This window comes from Megalobrama amblycephala, linkage group LG15, assembly GCF_018812025.1.
Source record: "Megalobrama amblycephala isolate DHTTF-2021 linkage group LG15, ASM1881202v1, whole genome shotgun sequence".
NCBI classification, from domain to species: Eukaryota; Metazoa; Chordata; class Actinopteri; order Cypriniformes; family Xenocyprididae; genus Megalobrama; species Megalobrama amblycephala.
Genome location: NC_063058.1, coordinates 30,964,681 through 30,979,803, shown reverse-complemented (window position 1 = coordinate 30,979,803; position 15,123 = coordinate 30,964,681). Strand labels below are relative to the sequence as shown.

Genomic DNA, 15,123 nt, shown 5'->3' with positions numbered 1-15,123 from the left:
GGGACCTATTATGCAAAATTCACTTTTTCATGGTGTTTGGACATAAATGTGTGTTGGCAGTGTGTGTACACAACCACCCTATAGTGATAAAAATCCACCCACTCCTTTTTAATCCCCATAAATCATAAGCAGTGTCTCAGAACAAGCGTTTCCAGATCCCTGGCAGTGTGACGTCACATTAGCCACAGGCCCCGCCCACAAATGTTGACAGACACTGAAGTTCCAAAATGTTCCAAAATGAATTATTGAGCGAAGCCATAAACAATCACTGTTCAAAACTCTCTCCTTACCTTAGCTTGATTCACAACGGTCAGCTTGTAATAATGTTTTATAATCTGATTGAAACTGGCAGGAATTCATGGGAAATACGAGTTTGCTGACGTTTGTCTTTGCGTCATTACGTCATGTCAGTAAACAGAAAGGAGTCCTGGCTTGTAGGCTATATGGTGGATACTCCTGTAGCGCATCATTTGTAGCCTCTTCTTACAGCAGCTGGAATGGATTAAACTTGGGATGGAGGCTTGAAATCCAGAAAGTTCAAAACCACAATCATCACTGACAACTGTGGTAAAAAGTAAAAGACTTCAGACTGCAGAGAGCCAGTAAAAAAGAGAAAGTGACCGGGCTCGTGTAATAAAGCTATTTTTCTGCTGGACAGGTGAAGACATTTCAATTGTTCACTGGGTAATAAGGTTACAGTAGCACACGTTCTCGCTTCATCCATAGTTATGAATAATGATAATACTAACTACATACACAGTCACGCAAAGCTGATGATTTTAACATTAACAATTTGAGAACAAAGTATAATGATTTGCACCATTGGCAGAGCGATTTATTGTAAAACTTTTTTTGAGTTTGTCAGAACAAAAGTGGATGACATGTTACTTCTTTAGATGACATATTCTGGTGAAACGTCTTATTTTTGGACACATATAAGACGTTGAATCAGTAATTGCGATGTACAGTGAAGATCCACACTGGTGTGTTGCCAATACTCCTGACAGCCCCCCCACACATAGCTGCAGCTGCTCCTCAAAACATTAGATTCATCCGCTGAGGAGCCGTGCCGAAGCACAACCCACGTAATTCCACTAATCACTGCAATAGCAGGTTTCAAACAGAGATGGCGACAAAGAGGCAAAACTTACGGACTGTAGCTTTAAGCTCTTTTAAGTGCTTGTTTAAAAGTCCCAAAATTATATTAACATTTACTATTTATTTCACTATTAATCATCATCTATGAACTTACAGCTCTGTGGAAATTAATTTATGTTTGTGAGTGACTGCATTAATATTTAAAGTATAGTTTTCTCACAAGTGCATAGAAATTAATTGGGCAAAATACACATTATTACACACAATAAACGTGTTTCAATGAGGCACTGATGAGATGTGTGTCAGATTCACTGTAAAAGACTGAAAACAGCACTGTCAGCAGGATTTCATAATAACCTACTCTAAAGGCAACACAAGCTCAACTGACGCTCGAGACAAAACACCGTCGTGCCGCCCACACTTCACACTCACAATTAAACTCCATCTCTGAGATGAACGTGAAAGACTGGAGGTTTATTTATTGGTTTATTAATAAACTTGCACTAAAATAAAAGCATGTACAAGCATGTTTTCGAAATTTTGAATCTGCAACATCAGAAAAAGCAGCACGCAACCACTGCAAACGCAAACGCTGTCAGTAGCCTACTTCCACATAAAGACAGTTTAACACTGAACACACAAAGCACAAGTCTCTAGTTCAATGAGAAACACACAAAAGGCAAATCAGTAGTAGCGGTGAAGCAACGGTTCTTACGCCCAAAATCCCGTCATTTGCGCGTGCACAGCTCTCCGTTATAAATATATGGCATGTATAAATATTAGGCACATAAAAAGGTGATCTACGTGACCTCTCCTCCTCTTTCTCTCTCACACACACAGGCGGAGATATAGACGGAGATTACGATCAAGCTGCTATTAGCTTGATTAGCTGCTATTTCAAAAATGGCGGTCTCAAGTTTCTTGTTGGTCATGGTAACCCCGCCTCCAGCAATGTTTCTGTGCTACTCACGAACACTTTTCTTGGTTCGGAGCTGGTGCTTTGTGTGTCAAAAGACAAAGACCTGATTTGAAACTAGGCTCTGGCTCCGAACCAGCACTCAAACTGCCTCGGTGGAAAAGGGGTAAAAGTTCTGTTATAATAAATGAAGCTGAGCAAATCTCCACACACCACACAGCGCTCAAAACGCTGGAGTTTCTGTTCAGTACTAACTTAATCACCTCTGATTGGCCATTGTGAAATCAACAGATATGTCTGTGATTGGCTACATTACATGTAGATCATGTGCCGCTCTTGGTTGGGCGGGTTCCTTCCAAGTAGAAGGAAGTAAAATTAGTTTAGATTTCAAATAACTAATCAGGTGATAACATTGAAGTGAAATAATTCAAAACGAAATTAATTAAATTAAAAACTAAATACCTCTTTTTCTGTCTAGTTCTCCTGTCCGCTTGTTAAGTCATAAAGTAAGGAACGCTGTTTCCGGGTCCAAACCTTGACTCGTTTCACTTGAGAATGCCATCGACGGCCGTTTATGAGCGCTATTTATTCATATTAAACATCAATCATTTTAAAAAGTCAGACATTTTAAATACTTACAGTGTACACAACAGTCTCCGTGCTCACAGCGTCACAGACATTAATATTTTAATGAATTATAAAAGATGGGGGGGGGGGGGGGCACTTATCCGAAAATGTTGTCAATTAATTCCTTGATTCTAGGTCTCTCAGCTTGTTGATCACATAAACCGATCACATTTTTATGACACAAAAGATGCAAGCTTGTTCAGACCAGCTGTGAGAGCCGCGGCAAAAATGAAAAGTCAGCAGCGGCTGGTGTGTAGACTATATAATGCAGTCAAAACGTGTGTATGGATCATCAAACTACTTCATTTTTGTTGCCAGTAGTAGAGATGCACCAGTCTATCCACCATCAATCAGAACCGGCCAGTTCCGTTTTTTTTGTCCCGGACATACACACAAAATGCATTGCAATAATTTCCCAAAATGTACTTTGTGTGGCCGTTAACAGAGGACAGATATGGGACACACTTCTCACGCCAAAAATCCCGTCACTTGCGCGTGCACAGCTCTCCGCTATAAATATATGGCATGTATAAATATTAGGCACATAAAAAGGTGATCTACGTGACCTCTCCTCCTCTGTCTCTCACACACACAGGCGGAGGGTGAACTCCAAGGTAAAGCTAAAGAAATGCACTTCCCCTTTAAAAACATTAAATAAATTTCCTTTAATAGTTTTAATTCATGTGTTTTCCAGGTGCATCAAGATGAAAACATAAACTTTTCAGAATGCCGCAAGGATGTAATAATCTTGTTTAATAATCAAATAATCTTGTTTTTGTTTGAAATCTTGTTTCTTGTTACTGTCCCAAACAGAAACAAGATTATTTTCTTACCCCATTGGCAGATAATTTAGCTTGCTTTAAGCAAAATCTTACATCATTTTGATTTTTTCCCCAGAAAACAAGAAAAAAATCTTATGTAATTTTACTTATCTAAAAGCATCTTAATTTTTTATAATGTAAACGTAACGTGTAGCATGTAGCCAAATGTCGTTGTGGATTGAAATATTTTAGCATGTCTTACGACGCTACATACAGAACATAAACATGTCAGAATATATATTATGTAAATCGTTCGAATGTTATATAAACTATATATTTGATACTGTTCAGCTCCCGACAGATTAAATGTGTCCAATGAAGGTAATTATAAATTCAAAATGCCACCATTGTATTTTTATTGAAGCCACGTAAGATAGATGGCGCTGTGGGATAGCGTTAACATGGCCCAACACTGCGCAACGAAGAAGGCGATGGAAAGTCTCATTTAAAAATACCCCTTTTTTGTTTCTCGTCACTTTAACCTTCTGCAATGATCACGGCAGCACGAACAACTATTTTATATTATTGTTATTAGACATAAACAATCAGTAGACTTGAGCAGAGCGGCGGTTGATACAAGTAACGCATTTTGAACTTCACTCTTTGTAAGCAGTGGCTGTTACTGGCAAGGCATAGCACATATTGCTGAACTAGCGTATTTTGTTCTTTTTTTAATTAACAAGCTTCTCCTGTGCACTCAAACAAGTCCCTGTCTTCATCCTTTGACTCCACTGACTCACAGGACACACTCATTATTGAAGAAAGGTTTTCAAGTACACGAATGAGGCTCGATGATGAAGCTAAAAAAGGTGCGCAACACGTTATTACTTCTGCATTTGAGGGGGAAAGAAACAAAATCACTGTTGAAACTAATAAATCAATTTAAAAATCCAACATTAGTTTGATCTTTATATGATTAAACATTTAGAAAAATATGTATAAATCTTATTTTAAGTAGTATTTTTACATGATATTAGATATATAGATAGATATATACATTTTATTTATTTTGCAGTACATCACAACCAAGGAAGGTGAATGAGAAATATGCCAGAGTAATTGTGGTGTTCCTGTATCTCAGTGACCCCTCCTTCAAAAATGGCTTCGTAAGTATCACACATTTTCTTTTTCTTTTTTTTTTTTAGTTTTAATTATTTTTAAGTGGTGTATTTTGCTCTTGGATTTTTTTTTTCTTCTGTGCTTTTGTCTTTCTAAGGAGCATTGCTATGTTGGTGAAAGTGCCACCAGTTACTTGCCATGGAGAATCAAAACTATACAGAGAGGCATTGCTAAAGAACAAGCAGTATCATTTGAAGGTACAAAATTAAATGAGAATTTCATTGTCATCTTTCACGGCAGTTTTATTGCCATGGAGTTGCATTAAAGCGTTAGTTCACCTAAAATGAAAAGGTCTGTCATTAATTACTCACCCTCATGTCGTTCTAAGACTTTCTTTGATCTTCAGATCACAAATGAAGATCTTTTTGATGACAGAACGCTGTCAGATTTCTTTCCAGTCTTACCAACTGACACTTTGATGCTTTAAAAAGTTCATAAAGAGATTGTAAAACTAATCCATATGAATTGAGTGGTTTAGATCAGAATGTCTGATGAGAATCGGTCGCTTGTTATGATGAACGGATTTAATTTTTGCTTTTTCTTGCATGTAAACATTGATCAGCGAACATAAGCAGAAGCTCAACCGGAACTGAATAATGCACAAGAACCGTGCTGGTTACGTGCTGCATAACCAGCGTTTGAGCTTCCGGATGAGGTTTGGCTTTGTGTTATTAAGGTTTGGTTGAGCTGCTTATGTTTGCTGATCAATGTTTACATGTGAGTAAAAACCTAAATTAAATCTGTTCTTCATAAGCGATCAAGTCTCTTCAGACAATTTGATCTAAAACCCAATTCATATGGATTAGTTTTCCCATGTCTTTATGAACTTTTTGAAGCGTCAAAAGTGTCAGTTGGAAAGGCCGTCTATGGAAGGAAATCTGACAGCATTCTGTCATCAAAAATATCATCATTTGTGTTCCAAACAAGAACAAAAGTCTTATGGGTTTGGAACGACATGAGGGTGAGAATTTAAATGTCCCTTTAAATGTGACTAAAGATTAACTTAATATAGCATTCTTTAAGCAGTGTTGATCTTAAAATGCTTTTGTTGTTCATCAGGAAAAGGATCATCTTGTCAAGGCCAGAAAAGACGTCTACATCTCAAGTAGGGATATCTTGTCTTCTAGAAGGTTTGTTTTTATTTATTATTATTTTTATCATTATTTTCTTGTAGTTTTCTTTATTTAACATTAGTCCTCTGCAATTTGCTTGGCTTTCTCAGAGTGAAACGAGCATTGAGGAGCATCTTCAAGACATCGCTGGAAGTGCTCAGCCCTATCACCTGGCTGTTGAAACCAAGAATTCAGTTCACCAGTTCTTCATTCTTGATCAACATGTCATTTTATGCAAGTCAGTCTTCTTTTGATGCCTTTTGATGACATTTTTAATGGGATTAATTCACCCAAAAATGAGAATTCTGTCATTAACTCTCCCTCATGCCGTTCCAAACCCGTAAGACCTTCGTTCATCTTCGAAACAACAATGAAGATATTTGAATGAAATCTGAAAGTTTTCTGTCCCTCTGTTGACAGTTTACACAACTAGCACATTCAAGGCCCCGACAGGTAATAATGAGACATTAAAGTAAATATTACTCTATTGGTTTAACCTCAACTTTATACACGCATTCACACAACGACTGCTTTCATTTCAACAAATCACTCATGCGTCGTTGTGCTCTCATGTACTCAAGTCCGGTATTGTGTTGCTTCATAAAACTGAAGTTAAATCAACAGAGTCACATGGGTTACTTTAATGATGTCTTTACTGCCTTTCTGGGCCTTGAAAGTGGTAGTTGTGTAGGCTGTTAATGAAGTGACAGATTTCATCAAAAATATCTTCATTTGTGTTCTGAAAATGAACAGAAGCCTTACAGGTTTAGAATGACATGAGGGTGAGTTAAGGAGAGAATTTATTTGTTGGTGAACTAACATTTTAAGGCACACTTTGTTTTTGGCACCATTTATAAAACTATTCTACACAAGATGTACACTCTTGTTGTCAGAATGAAAGTGTACAACAAAGATGTTGACAAAGTGGAAGTCCTTGTATTGCTGAGGTTAGAGCAAGGCTGCTTAGCTATAGGTGGTTCAACAGATTCTGTACTGCATATAGTGATGTATTGTCATTTCATGCAGATGTGATGTATTTTTGTGCATATACGTGTATGTTTCTTGAGCCTGATAACGTTTAAATAAATATTTTAAATGTGATGTCGTTGAACTTGTTTTCTTTTCTGTTTTGAAAACACCAATAGGGTTTTAAAATTTGAGAATTTTTCACTATTACAAATGTAAATTAAACTCTACATAAGTGAAATATTAACACCAAACAGAGTTAATTTTTCCCTTAGTGTTAAACTCTGGTAACATTATTTAGTGTTGAGCAGTGTTACATTTTTACTCAAAATAGAGTTAATTTAACTCTGAAAATTTAACACTATGACGAGAGACGATTTATCACCAATTCTGAGTTGGACCAAATACATTCGGGCCGAGTGTTAAATTTGACTCTTAGAGAGTTCATTTAACACTGCAAAATTTACTGTGTATTAAAGTTGCCCTAGAATTTTTTTTAAAGATATAATATAAGTCTAAGGTGTCTCCTGAATGTGTCTGTGAATTTTCAGCCCAAAATATCCCATAGATTTATTTTAATTCATTTTTTTAACTGCCTATTTTGGGGCATCATTATAAATGAGCCGATTCAGGGTGTGTGGCCCTTTAATTCTCGTGCTCCACGCCCCAAGAGCTCACGCTTGCCTTGAACAGAGCATAAAAAAAGTTCACACAACTAATATAACCCTCAAAATGGATCTTTACAAAGTGTTCGTCATGCAGCATGTCTAATCGCATAAGTACAGTGTTTATTTGGATGTTTACATTGATTCTGAATGAGTTTGATAGTGCTCCGTGGCTAACGGCTAATGCTACACTGTTGGAGAGATTTATAAAGAATGAAGTTGTGTTTATGAATTATACAGACTGCAAGTGTTTAATAATGAAAATAGCGACGGCTCTTGTCTCCGTGAATACAGTAATAAATGATGGTAACTTTAACCACATTTAACAGTACATTAGCAACATGCTAACGAAACATTTAGAAAGACAATTTACAAATATCACTAAAAATATCATGTTATCATGGATCATGTCAGTTATTATTGCTCCATCTGCCATTTTTCACTATTGTTCTTGCTTGTTTACCTAGTCTGATGATTCAGCTGTGCACAGATCCAGACGTTAATACTGGCTGCCCCTGTGTAATGCCTTTCATAATGTTGGGAACATGAGCTGGCATATGCAAATATTGGGGGCGTACATATTAATGATCCCGACTGTTACGTAACAGTCGGTGTTATGTTGAGATTCACCTGTTTTCCGGAGGTCTTTTAAACAAATGAGATTTATATAAGAAGGAGGAAACAATGGTGTTTGAGACTCACTGTATGTCATTTCCATGTACTGAACTCTTGTTATTCAACTATGCCAAGATAAATTCAATTTTTGAATCTAGGGCACATTTAATTTTGATGAACACAATAAAGAGTTGGACATGTGGGCTTTTCTTCTTTCTTTTGACTGAGTTATTCCTAAAACTCAGTGAGATTCACATCACAGTTTAGAGTTCTCTAGAATGAGTGGCCAACTAGTGCTTATTCCTGGGTTTACCATCATTACAAAGTTGCTTGTCACTCAAAAAGAGTATTTGATGGAAGCAAGCTGCCAAAACGACTCTTTTCTACTTCCTCCTGATCACTTCTGGAAGCAGAACAGCAGCGGTGAGCAATGAGGAGACAAGGAGAGAGATGCAATGACATCAGCCAATCAAAACAGAGAGACACAATGACATCAGCCAATCAAAACAGAGACGCAATGACATCAGCCAATCAAAACAGAGAGACGCAATGACATCAGCCAATCAAAACAGAGAGACGCAATGACATCAGCCAATCAAAACAGAGACGCAATGACATCAGCCAATCAAAACAGAGAGACACAATGACATCAGCCAATCAAAACAGAGACGCAATGACATCAGCCAATCAAAACAGAGAGACGCAATGACATCAGCCAATCAAAACAGAGAGACACAATGACATCAGCCAATCAAAACAGAGACGCAATGACATCAGCCAATCAAAACAGAGAGACGCAATGACATCAGCCAATCAAAACAGAGACGCAATGACATCAGCCAATCAAAACAGAGAGCCGCAATGACATCAGCCAATCAAAACATTTACTTTTACAACAATCAAGATACATTTACTTCAGGAGAAAAATGATATAAAGTCTTGTTTTCTGAAAAAAAGAGTAAAAATTGCCAAAGGGCAAGAAAAATAAACTTGTTGTCTCTTTAAATTAAGATTATTGTTCTTCCCTCATTGGCAGATATTTTTATGTGTGTCTAATTCATGTACGTGTGTGACCTGATGAAATGTAAGTTAATCTTTTATTTTGACATTAATGTAGTCTCAATGCTGACAGAGTAAATATGTGTTAGAAAACTAGACCTTCATCACTCATAATATTCCCATTCACAGTAATCCACCTTCTCTATTGTTTCATTTATTTTATGGCATAATCACACCTCTTTAAATATATAATAATGTCAAACACTGGCTAGTGCTGTACAGTAAAAAAGACACTTCAAGCACAGCCGTCACTGTAATAGTTCACTGTAACAGTCGTCAAATAGCTGAACATTAAGCATTTATGATGAATAATTACTGAAGATTAAATGTCATGATGATATATTATTATTGCTATTAATATTAGCAGTAATTTGTGTCATTTTATCTTCATTCACAAGTGGAAATGTCTCAGTTCCAGCTTTACTGATCAATGGTGTCGACCGTCCCTTTGCGCCACCTGGTGGTGATTTCACCAGCGAGTTTCACACGTGACTGTGTTGTGTTTACCTGCGGCGGTAACAGGCGTTTTAGTGACTATCTGCTGTATTAAAGAGGCGTGTCGTGACCCTTTAAGATCCTGTTATTGAGGAGAAAATCTCTCATTCAGGAACATTTATTTTAAAGCTGTCAGATTCATTATTAAATATGATACTTTAGTTCATGATTAAACACTCACAGAGCTTTTCTGCAGTTGATCACAGCTGGTATCAGTCTTCTTCTCCCCTCAGCTGATGTGTTGTATTTCATGGTGTTCAGCTCATCCAGCGGCTCCTCTGACATCTGAATCATGTAGGAGATTGTTGAGCAGTGAGACGGAGAGAGTTTCTCCTTTGAGTGTTTGTCTGATTTCACAAACTCCTGAATCTCTCTGGACAGAGAATGATCTTTGACTTCCAGCAGACAGAGGAACAGATTGATGGAGCTTTCAGTGGAGAGAAATTCATCTTCATCTTTGATCTTCTGTTGAATGTAGTGTGTGATTCTCCTGATGCTCTCTGAGCTGTTCTCTGTGTGTGTCAGTAGATCCTGTAAGAGTCTCTGATTGGACTCCAGTGAGACGCCCAGCAGGAACCGCAGGAACAGATCCAGCTGTCCATTCTCACTCCTGACGGCTTTATCTACTGCTGATGTTAGTAGATCATACAGAGAGACTTTATCAGATCTGTAAAATCTGAACTCATCCAGTGGTTTCATGTTCTTGATCAAATGTGAATAAAACAGATAGAAAGCAGCGAGAAACTCCTGAAAGCTCAGATGAATGAAGCTGTAGACTTTCCTCTGATGAATCACAGATTCCTCCTTAAAGATCTCAGTGCAAATCCCAGAATACACTGAGGCGTCAGTGACGTCTATGCCGCTCTCTCTCAGGTCCTCCTCATAGAACATCACATTGCCCTTCATCAGCTGATTGAAAGCCACTTCAGCAAGTTTCACAATCACTTCTCTGTTGGACTGCAGCAGTTTCTCTGGATCTCTCTCTTCAAACTTCTGGTTCCTCATGTTGATCTGAATCAGCAGGAAGTGGATGTACATTTCAGTCAGAGTTTGAGGGATTTCTGCACTCAGATCTTCTTTCAGGAGCTTCTGAAGCACAGTGGATGAGATCCAGCAGAAGACGGGTATGTGGCACATGATGTGGAGGCTTCTTGCTCTTCTGATGTGTGAGATGATTCTGCTGGCTTGATGCTCGTCACTGATTCTCTTCCTGAAATATTCCTCCTTCTGAGGTTCATTGAATCCCTGAATCTCTGTCAGACGGTTGATGTATTTGGAGGGGATCTGATTGGCTGCTGCTGGTCTGGAGGTGATCCAGATAAGAGCAGAGGGAAGCAGCTCTCCTGTCATGAGGTTTGACATCAACACACCCACTGATGAAGTCTCAGTCACATCACAAACTTTCTGAGCGTCTGAAAACATCAATGTGATTCTGCTTTCATCCAGACCATCAAAGATGAACACAACTTTACACTCCTCATAAATCTTTGAGTCCAGATCTTGAAGTTCAGGATGAAAGTCCAGCAGAAGTCTGTGAAGACTGTACTGATGATCTCGGACCAAGTTCAGCTCTCGAAATGGAAGCACAAACATGAAATCTACATCCTGATTGGCTTTTCCCTCGGCCCAGTCCAGAATGAACTTCTGCACAGAGACGGTTTTTCCGATTCCAGCGATGCCTTTAGTAAGAACAGTCTTGATCTGGTGTTTCTCCTCACGTCCTGGTTCAGGTGAGGCTTTAAAGATGTCATTGCAGTAGATTGGAGTGTCTTGTGAGTGTTGTGTTCTGGCTGTTTTCTCCATCTGGAAAACCTCATGTTGTTCATTCACTCCTTCACTCTCTCCCTCTATGATGTAGAGCTGTGTGTAGATCCTGTTCAGGAGGGTTTCATTCTCCTGGAGGTTCAGTCCCTCAAATAATCTCTCATACTTGTTCTTCATGCTGGTTTTGAGCTGCTCTTTGACTCTCTGGAGTTCATCATCTACTGCTTGAGGAGAATCCTGGTCTCCAGTCTGATCATCTCTGATTGGAAACAAAATACAAACATAAAAACATCTTCATCAATAAATCATGAGAGGAACAGCAACACATTTAAGAGAGAAGTGTCAGTTTAACAGACTCCTGTTATATTCCACATATTTACACTAAACTTTAACATATTTTCTGGAATTTAAGTCACATTTTCTCTCATCTGAAATGTGCTGCATCTTATATTTGTCTGTTTTGGACTCTAATGTAGAAGTTTTGGTCTCTCAGATTCCTGTCCTAGTTTTGTCTTTACTTGGGCTTTAAAAGACACTTAATATTCAGAAATATTATTGATATGACACACTGAAACTATCAGATGAGAACAAAACATGAGCTGAACTGAACTGAGCTGAATAATGACACAACTGTCTTCTGTAGAGCTGCTTTATAGCTGAAATAATAATAATAATAATAAAATATGACTTATGCACAGATTTAATATCTTCATGTTTTCCTCTCAACAATGTAATTTTTCACCCGTTGAGACTTACAGTCAGTTGTGATTTATTTTCTGGAAAATACTGTAACTGTTTCCATGATAACTAAAATTCTGCTTTCTACTCAGACCTGAACATATTTGAACATTTCATTATATTTATCTATATAAGTAAACACTGACATTGTAGGTCCGTGTAACGCTTCACAATTCAGTTTGTCCGAGACTGCCTTATATTTAGCACAGTTATTATATTAATAATAAAAATGATAGAGTGAAAAGATCATCCTTTATGTTCATTCTTTTAAACTACTCCTCAACATGCAGTCAGTGTAAATAAAGCAGTTACATCAGTGAGACGACAGCAGGCCGCGGCCACACCCCCGCGCTAATGCTACAGCCCACGCCGCAAATTACAAGACAGAAAATGGAAAAATAGAAAATCGGTTAGTTTCATTTATTCAAATGATTGTTTCTTAAGTCATCATGTTGCAAAAGTGAAATTGAGAAAAGGGGGAAAAAATGGCAAATATCCATTGATGATGTAACCGAAAAACAGCAAAAATGAACGTCTGGTTTCAATTTTTCATTTTTGCATTTGCATTGTATGGTCTGAAAATTTAATTGTGAAGCGTTACACGGACCATTGTACATGTATTTTCTTATAAACAAGTGTCTCAATTTAATTTCACTACAGCAGAAAACTCTAAATAATGCTGATAATCACCTGGGGTCAGAGGTCACTGCTCCATCACTGAAGTTAACAGGAGGAATTATCATGGATCCATCACTCTTCAGAGACACACAGCTGGGATCTGGAGATGAAGATCTCTTCCTCTTCCTGAAGAAACTGTAATATAATAATAATTCATATACATCTTTACACTGTAATTAACATAATATAATTAATTCAAATGCTGTTGTATAAGTCAGTCTATTGTCTGCAGTACAGGACAGTGTCTCACCTGGGGTCAGAGGTCACTGGTCCATCACTGAATACAGGAGGAATTATCATGGATCGATCGCTCTTCAGAGACACACAGCTGGGATCTGGAGATGAAGATCTCTTCCTCTTCCTCGTCTCAGAGTCTGACATCTTCCCTGTATATGGAAACACTGGGAACATTACATTAATATTACATTTCTGCATTTAGCAGATGCTTTAATCACAAGTAATTTACAGTGTGTTCATTTCAGCACATATCCCAGTGAACAACATGTGCTCTAAGAGTGTCTTATACTAAGTTATGAAAACATTATTTCTAACATATTCTCTGAACGATCAAAATGTGTCTTAGTTAGGTGAACACTAAAGGAATATTTCATTTGATCATTCTGGAAACATTAAGGGAACGTTACTTTTGAATGTTTTCTGAATGTCCTGATAAAGTAGAAGTTAAAAAGAGACATTCATCTAACATTTGACACTAACAGATAACTTTCATTATATCACGATCTAACAGATAACAAACCATCTATTAAAGTTACTGGAGAGTCGTGGGGTTTCTGGGGTAACCGCTGCATTTCTGCTGTTCCATCAGCGCCCTCTGCTGTCAGACAGTGAACGTGCACTTTCATTCAGCGCGTCTCCTTCACTCGTTCCTCCATGTGCTTCTCATGCACGCTGGGCTTGTTTACATCTGAGCGCCTGTCCCATTGACGCAGAATACAGCGGTGTTGTGCATTTTATACAGTTTGATGGGGAAAGTATTCTTATATGCAAAATAAAAATGTTAATAATTCATAACAAATTATTATTTACGGTATTTTGAAATGCCCACTATAACAATACCGTGCATATTCATTATCGTGATATAGTCTAATATGAACACAAAGTCACTTGTCATGATCACCTGTTGAAGTGGTCTTGATAGCCACTAGAGGGCACTCCACCCCGGACTATTGTCACTATCACAGACTCCATTTCCCATCACCCACTTCCCGTACTCATTACTGATATTGCACACAGCTGTTATCAATCATGTCATTTGTTTCTGCCTATTTATACCTGGTTTGTTTCAGTCAGAGCCTGCTTACACCTGGTCACTTCATGCGTTTTCTCTGATTGGATAGCTATATGATTTATAAAAATTATTGCATTTACACATACATGCGTCTCCGCAAAACGAATATAAATCCAATCTTCAGTTCCCGCTCTATATATGCAGATTTCATGGAGTTCACGTCACCAAAAGCAACAATAAAGAGCAGCAGTTCATTGATCATCAGCTAATTTCAAAATCAAAGACGCAATAGGAGAGAGCACGGTAACAGCACTGGTATGTAGTGATGGGCAGAGCGAGGCTTCGTGAAACACTGAAGCAGTAAAAGCAAATGTGCCGTATTGTGTCGAGGCTTCGAAACAATCTGACACTCTCTCCACGGTGACCCCTAGTGGTCAGAATAGTGTAAATGCAGACCTGCCAACCTTGGAAAAAAATTTTGAGTACCAGTGGGACGGGACGGGACACTGGGTTTTATATATGTTTTATATATATTTTTTATTTTATTTTATTTTTATTTTACACAAAGCACACACACACAGACACACACACACACATCTTCGTCAATTTAATTTTGGCTGTTAAAGTTTTTTTTTAATTTGACAATTAAAAATTTCACTACACCTGCTCAAAAGCATTTTTTAATTCATGATTAATATTGCATTGCATAATGTCTGCTTACAAACTGACAACCACAAGTTCAATCACATTCATATTTAATATGAACTAATAAATTTTGTTTGCAATTTCAAGTAGCCTAGGCTATATTTACATACAACTAACCTGACAGTCGAGTGTTTTATACAGCTTTTGTAATGAAAACTAGTCTAAAATTAAGAAACCCTTAGAAAACAGTAAACATTGAGTTTACATGTGATTCATTTAAAATAATTTATTATTCCAATATCCAAATATGATACTAAATCCCACAGGAAAAAGGGTTTCTATTTGTAACGTGCTGCTGTCTTTGAACAAGACAAACATTCGCTGATTAAAGGTTAGCCAATAGAAACATATTTATAGAAAACAGTTGACAGTGAATAGAAAGGACCAATAAGAGCAAAACGAATCGAGTATCCAAGAACAGAAGTTAGTTCGACATAACGAGGGATGTTAACTAAAGCGTCCGTCATTTACCGATTCTTAAATACATGGGTGGATA

At 37.6% G+C, this 15,123-nt stretch overlaps 1 protein-coding gene across 7 annotated transcripts in view; it reads right to left on the bottom strand.

Moving 5' to 3' along the window:
• LOC125247875 (NACHT, LRR and PYD domains-containing protein 12-like) overlaps window positions 1-13,593 on the bottom strand; it is a 220,444-nt gene extending 206,851 nt beyond the window's left edge. For 4 of the 7 annotated variants that reach the window (XM_048159405.1, XM_048159408.1, XM_048159409.1 and 1 more), the window contains exons 1-4: window positions 13,431-13,593; window positions 12,924-13,074; window positions 12,686-12,808; window positions 9,675-11,516 (exon numbers count right to left, since the gene is read on the bottom strand). In XM_048159405.1, the coding sequence (XP_048015362.1) occupies window positions 9,675-11,516; window positions 12,686-12,808; window positions 12,924-13,074; window positions 13,431-13,536 (2,222 nt within the window). In that variant the 5' untranslated portion in view covers window positions 13,537-13,593. Of the gene's footprint in view, window positions 1-9,670; window positions 11,517-12,685; window positions 12,809-12,923; window positions 13,075-13,430 lie in introns of those variants that run through there. The other 3 variants (XM_048159411.1, XM_048159406.1, XM_048159407.1) reach the window with 3 other exon arrangements.
• Between the last annotated feature and the right edge of the window lie 1,530 nt (window positions 13,594-15,123).